This window comes from Martes martes (genome assembly GCF_963455335.1).
Source record: "Martes martes genome assembly, chromosome: 13".
NCBI classification, from domain to species: domain Eukaryota; kingdom Metazoa; phylum Chordata; class Mammalia; order Carnivora; family Mustelidae; genus Martes; species Martes martes.
In genome coordinates, this window is record NC_137901.1 from 62,017,834 (window position 1) to 62,023,968 (window position 6,135).

The 6,135-nt window shown below is 56.6% G+C and overlaps 1 protein-coding gene across 1 annotated transcript; it reads left to right on the forward strand.

The window, feature by feature from the left end:
* The first annotated feature begins 374 nt into the window (after nucleotides 1-374).
* DGCR6L (DiGeorge syndrome critical region gene 6 like) lies at nucleotides 375-5,595 on the forward strand. Its single transcript, XM_080821838.1, has 5 exons — nucleotides 375-554; nucleotides 634-794; nucleotides 3,511-3,611; nucleotides 4,397-4,537; nucleotides 5,020-5,595. Exons 1-5 carry the CDS (start codon nucleotides 445-447, stop codon nucleotides 5,101-5,103), a joined length of 597 nt encoding a protein of 198 aa, XP_080677964.1. The 5' UTR covers nucleotides 375-444; the 3' UTR covers nucleotides 5,104-5,595.
* Nucleotides 5,596-6,135: the final 540 nt, after the last annotated feature.

Genomic DNA, 6,135 nt, shown 5'->3' on the forward strand with positions numbered 1-6,135 from the left:
GGAAAAAGCAAACGGGAGGAAACAGGTTGCGACAGCAGTGGCCACCCGGCGCCCCAGCAGGCGCAGGCGCCGGACGGGACCCCTCTCTATCCCCTTTTCCCCCCAGGACAGGGGTCTGCACCACCTCTGTGCGGGCAGGGCGGGCTTCTTTGAGATCTCGCGATTTCGAGGCTGTGGTGTTACGCCTCTGAAGTCGCGAAGGCAAAACGGCACGGTAAGAGGCGGGGACAATGAAGGACCCTCCAAGGAACCTCGGGAAAGGGGCGGAGAGAGCCTCGTTCTGGAGGGCGAAGAGAGTGGCGGCGTCTTGCTTAACTGCCGTAAAAGGGGGCGGGACGCACCGCGTTCCAGACGGACGTAAAGTGGGCGGGACGCGCCGCACTAGGAACTGACGCAGAGGGGGCTCGCCTTGCTCCCGCCGGCGGCTGGCGGGGCTGGGGCACTATGGAGCGCTACGCCGGCGCCTTCGAGGAGGCGGTAGATGGGGCCCGGCAGCAGGAACGGCACTACCAGCTGCTGTCTGCGCTGCAGAGCCTCGTGAAAGAGCTGCCCAGGTGCGCGGCCACAGGGCGGAACGGGCGGCTGAAATGGCCCTGGGTCCCGCCCGCGCTCACCGCGCCCCTCTGCCCGCAGCTCCTTCCAGCAGCGCCTGTCCTACACCACGCTCAGCGACCTGGCTCTGGCGCTTCTCGACGGCACCGTGTTCGAGATCGTGCAGGGACTGCTGGAGATCCAGCACCTCACCGAGAAGAGCCTGTACAACCAGCGCCTGCGGCTGCAGAATGAGCACCGAGGTGCGCGGGGGCGGAGGGACGACGCACGCTTTTCCTCCGGGAGTTTAGCTCTCGGTCTCTGTGCAGGCCGAGCCCTAACCTGGGTGTCGCTCAGATGATGTCCCTACAATTGACCAGGTCAAGGGCTCGGAGACTGCTAGCGGTTTTTTTGTGTGTGTGACAAAGGGGTTAAAGCAGTTAAATTTTTTTCAGTTGCACAGCCCCTTGTTAGCATAATATCCACACACTCCCTGCCCGGACTTTCCTGTGTCTCCACCCTCCTCCAAGCAGGAAGGCCCAAGGCCTCCCTGCCTGGTCAGTCCACCGACAGATCCCCGGTAGTGGCGGTCAGCGGTAGAGGTTGACCGCCCCCAGTGATGCCCCAAAGTGTTGACAGCTCTGCCGTGCCCTTTAGGGTGAGTTCCCCTTCGGCAGCGCAGAGGGCCACACCACCACCTGCTCATTGAGTTCCCCTACACTATGCCCTGTGGCACCCTTGGGACCCGAACCACACCCTAAGCCAAAGCCTCCTAAGCCTTAGCCCCGCCTAGGCATCCCTACTCAGGGGTCTCCAGGAGCACCTTCCTCCAAGGTGTGTTGGGCATCTCTCCCTGCCCCTCAGTTTCCCACCTTTGTTATTTTGTTTTTACCCAACTTATTTATTAAAAAAAAAAAAAAAAGTTAAAACATTCAGCTAAGTTGAAAGAGTAGTGTATACCTGTATCCTCTCCAGCCAGATTCAGTAATTAACATTTTGCCCAAGCCTTAATACCCCTAAATATATGTAACACCATAGGGCTTCACCTTGAGTTTTCAGCATCTCTCTAGACTCTAGATTTCAACCGCAGCATTGTTATTTGTGGCTGAACAAGTCTTAATGGTTAGACAGTGTCTTGTGCATTGCAGGCTGTTTAGCCAGCATCCCTGTCTTCTACCCACTAGATGACAGTGGTGTATTCCCCCAGTGACAAACAGAACTCTCTTCATACATCCTTGGTGATCAACCTTGGCCCAGGATTGAGAACCAGTGCTCTAGATCAAGAACATTCTCCCAAGTGAGCCCGGTGGATAGCATCCTGAAAACTTAACCATTCCAGGGTGTCTTCTGACCTTCAGTCCACTGTCACATTGTCCAACTTGTCATAAACTCGCTTCGTGAGGCCAGTGTGGGTTTATGCATTGCAGTTGGTTACTTTGGTCTCTGTGCTTCTGGAATAGTCCCATTCACTATGGTATTGACTTTTTGAAGAGTCTGGGGCACTCTACCTGTGGAATGTCCCCATTCTGGATCTGCCACATTGCTTCCTCATGCTGTCATTTAACCGTTTCTCCACCCTCTGTGTTTCCTGTAAACTGGACAGCAGGTCAAGACACAATGATAGGCAGCTTAAACGTTTGTGGCAAAAACTAGTGTTTCAGGAGTGGACATTGGGTTTTGTTGAATCCCCTTTTCTGCGTCTCTGGAGATGAGCTAACTCTGGTCAATTACATTCATTTGGTAATTCCTGGGATAAACTGCATTCCTGGGATAAATCCCATTTGGTCAGGATGCATTACCCTTTTTGTTTATGTTGCATTTGATTTGCTAAACTCTTGTTAAGAATTTGTGCCTCTGTGTTCATAATGGACATTAATTTGTAGTTTCTTCTAATGTCTTTGGATGGGATATTAGGGTAAGTCTGGCTTCGTGGAGTGAGTTGGGGAAGTGTTCTCTTCTGTTTTCTGGAAGAGTTTTGTTTTGTTTTGTTTTGTTTTGCTTTGTTTATAGAATTGGTATTACCTTTTTCCTGCCGTGAGAATGGCTGTCTTTGTAAATATTTCTGGTGAGGTGTGGGGTGCATACAGTCACAAGTCCAAAGAACATACCTCATTATTCTTTGTAATGCTCAAAGCGGGCCACATTTGGTCAGTGGGAGAGCTCTTGGGCTGCTGCCTCTGTTCTTTTGATGTGCCCCCATCATTCTTGGAGTACCTCCTTGCTTTCTGGTGTAAGAAGGTGTCTAGGGTCATCTTTTCTTCTTTCCCTGCCTCGGCCCCCCTCCAGCTTCTCCAGCAGCCTCCCATCAGGATGCACCTTCCCCTTTGGCCACCGTAAAGCTTTCCTACTTCTCACTTTCCCACTTCTCCTGCCTGTGCTTGAGTCTCTGCCAAATGCAGGCAGCCGTGGTCACTTACTGTCTTGCTGTCAGTGAGTAGTTCTTGTTCTTCTGTAGGTGATCTATGTTTATCTCCACAGAGGAGTCCTTTTCCAAACTTTGCCTTGGTCGTCTCCTGGACATCTCAGTGAATGTCCCATGGGTGATGGGCAGCTCACACCCAGGACTGCTGGCCTGTGGCCATCTGAACCCAGAAGCCTCTGGACTACAGTCTCCCACTCCTCTTGGTCTTCTGAGCACTGGCTACAGCCCTGGCCAGCCTGCCTTGTCTCACCCTCCTCAGTTGCCTTGCACCCTCCAAAAGAGCCCCCTGGACCCTCACTGCTGGAGAAAGGCCCTGCCCTGGGTGAGGGCAAGACTGAGTGAGCCAGGGGATTAGACATTCCCCCAAACTCCACCCAGTTTCTAGTATAGGGCTTCAGGCAGGCTGGGTCATCAGGCAGGGCTTCACCTCTACACCTTGGCCTGGCTGCCCCATGGTGGGACAGCCAGGGTAGGTGCCAAGGCAAGAAGTGTTCCCTGCCTGCCCCCCACCTCACCCCCACCACCTGCTGGACTTCTCTGGTCTCATCTCCTCCTAGTGCTCAGGCAGGCGCTGCGACAGAAGCACCAAGAAGCCCAGCAGGCCTGCCGACCCCACAACTTGCCCGTGCTCCAGGCAGCTCAGCAACGTGAGCTGGAGGTAGGGAATGTGGGCCGGGTAGGTATCACCTGGGCTGTGCTGACTGGGCTGTGGTGGAGAGCTGCTCTGGGCCTCAACTTGGGTGGTCTGTTGGAGACCTGATGAGTCCCCAAATGTGGCTCTTTGCTGTAGGGGTTGGGATGTGGCAGGATCAGGTAGAGAGTGTGATTCCTCTGCTTCCCAAGACTGTAGCTCTTTAAGGGCTGGGCCTGTTCAGGGCAATGGTGGGATGGTGGGGCCAGCCAGCAGAGACCCAGTCTGCTCCCAGGTTGCTCAGGACAACCAGGAGACCCATATGTAAGCAAGAAGCTATGGGTGGTGGGGGTGCATAGAAAGGCTTATGCAGGGTCCCAAGCAGCCTGGAGCCAGGGTGCGCAGGGAAGAGGTACCGAGCTGGGATCAGCAGGTGGCCCCAGTGGGGAGGGAACATATACAGAGGCCCAGAGACAGTTGGCAACTTGATGGTAAGCAGAAGCGGACCTGGCATCTGGCCAGCTCATGGTGGTTCTGAGCAGTCCTTGCTAGGCAAGGCCTGGCCCAGCAAAGGGAGGACACCTGGCTGGGGGTCCTGGAAAGGAGAGCATTCCGGGTAGGGCAGCTGAGCCCTTCTGCAAGGTTCATTTAGCCAAGAAGGGAGCAACCTGCGTGCAGTAAGGGCACCATCAGTGGTCTTGGAGCCACTGGGAGTGTGGAACGGTTGGAGGAAGTGGCAGGCCACCAGTGTGTATTTGAGGTAGTGTGCAATGGGCAGGGGGCTGACCCCCTGAGCCGCCCTCACTGTGCAGGCAGTGGAACACCGGATCCGTGAGGAGCAGCGGGCAATGGACCAGAAGATTGTCCTAGAGCTGGACCGGAAGGTAGCGGACCAGCAGAGCACACTGGAGAAGGCTGGGGTTGCTGGCTTCTATGTGACCACCAACCCACAGGTCGGTCCCTCAGGCCTGCCCTGGCCCAGCCCAGGGGGTGCTGGTTCCCAAAGGCCCAGTTCCTCTGGGGTTTTACCACTGGCCCCTGGGGAGCCAGCCCCAGAGTGTGTGAGGAGAGGGGAGGAGGGAAGAATTAGTAAGGCAGGTCGCACTGCCTCTGCCCGTAAGAGGGCAAGCCAACTGGCTGTGGGGGTACTGCCCACCTTCCCCAGGCCTGCTGCTCACAGGGCCCTCGTGTGCTCCACCCCTGCGTACACCTCTGTGTGCACCGACCCAGGGTACCTGTGGGCCCTGTTGCAGGCTGACATCCCTGCTTCTGTCCCTTTCTGGCAAGCCGTGGCCAGGAATCACTGGCAGGTTCACTGCCTGGCACTCTGTAGGTCCCAATATCTGCCTCTGGGCCCCAGGGAAAGGGGGGCTTTTGCCAGGACAGGAGAGACCAGGTGGCATTCTGGTGTCACAGCAGCCCTTCTGCGTCCTAGGAGCTGACACTGCAGATGAACCTGTTAGAGCTCATCAGGAAGCTGCAGCAGAGGGGCTGCCAGGTGGGGAAGACAGCCTTGTGACCAGCAGGGCTCTCCACCAGTCACCTGCCGCCCATCATGGCTGAGAAGACAGCCCTGTTCCTGTCATCGCAGGCAGTACAAAGCTGAGTGGGACTTATCTTCCCAACACCTGGCCACCACCTTCCCAGCTGCCTGCAGGAGGGGTCGACCCTCTGAGGAGAGGCCAGGTGGACCCTGGCTGCACCTGCCATCCACCTTTTTTTTGTGCGGGGGGGGGGGGGTGTCCAGAGCTAGGATGGTGTGGTAAAGGAAGAGTGGGTCCATTCTGCTGACTGGCCGCTCCGGAATCAGGGGAGAGTGGGGCTGGAGGTCCTAGCACCTTCTCACTCCACTGGGCACATCCCCATCTTCGCCATGCCCCATGTTCTGGTCTCAGCCCCTTTCCTGGCAGGTGCAGCCTCCGAACTAAGTGGGAGACACTCCAAGCGCCAAGTCCTATGAGGCCGAGAGAAATAAAGGTACCTCAGCGTGGCCTGCGTGTCACTTGTGTGCTAGCTCTTTGATATCTGCCATGACTGGGGCCCAACTAGGGTCCTCACCTTGTAGCTTGTGGGGAGGAAACAGCAGATGCGCCCCACCCCACCCCCTTTTGTCATGGAGGCTTCTCCCAGGGGCACCCTGTCTGGAGCTCCCTCATGGAGCTGCAGGCTCAGCCATGCCACATTCCCCCCAGGATAAGCCCCAGGACACTAGGACCACATCTAGTCGGCTCTGGGAGGTTGGAGGTGGGGGCAGGCAGCCATGATTCTGCTCTGGTCAGAACAGTCGGAAGAGTTTGAGGAAGAGAGTCCCCAGGTAGAGAAGCACCAGGCCCACCCCTAGGAGCATCCTGTATGCACTGGTCCAAGCCCAGGGACCCTCCTGTCATCTTGGGTTGTGGAGTTGAGGGGTGGGACTGTCTAGCACCCCACAGAGCCAAACCTGTGATATAGCCTGAAGGGAGGGATTGGTGGGTCCCCCCCCACCCGCAGTAGGCCTGGCCCCCAGGGACACATGGTGCCAGGGAGGCAGAGCCATCAGAGCCACTCCGTC

Coding starts and splice junctions, on each gene's coding strand:
- DGCR6L (XM_080821838.1), top strand. CDS start 445: ATGGAGCGCTACGCCGGCGCCTTCGAGGAGGCGGTAGATGGGGCCCGG. Junction 795..3,510: donor GCTGCAGAATGAGCACCGAG/GTGCGCGGGGGC, acceptor ATCTCCTCCTAG/TGCTCAGGCAGGCGCTGCGA. Junction 4,538..5,019: donor ATGTGACCACCAACCCACAG/GTCGGTCCCTCA, acceptor TCTGCGTCCTAG/GAGCTGACACTGCAGATGAA.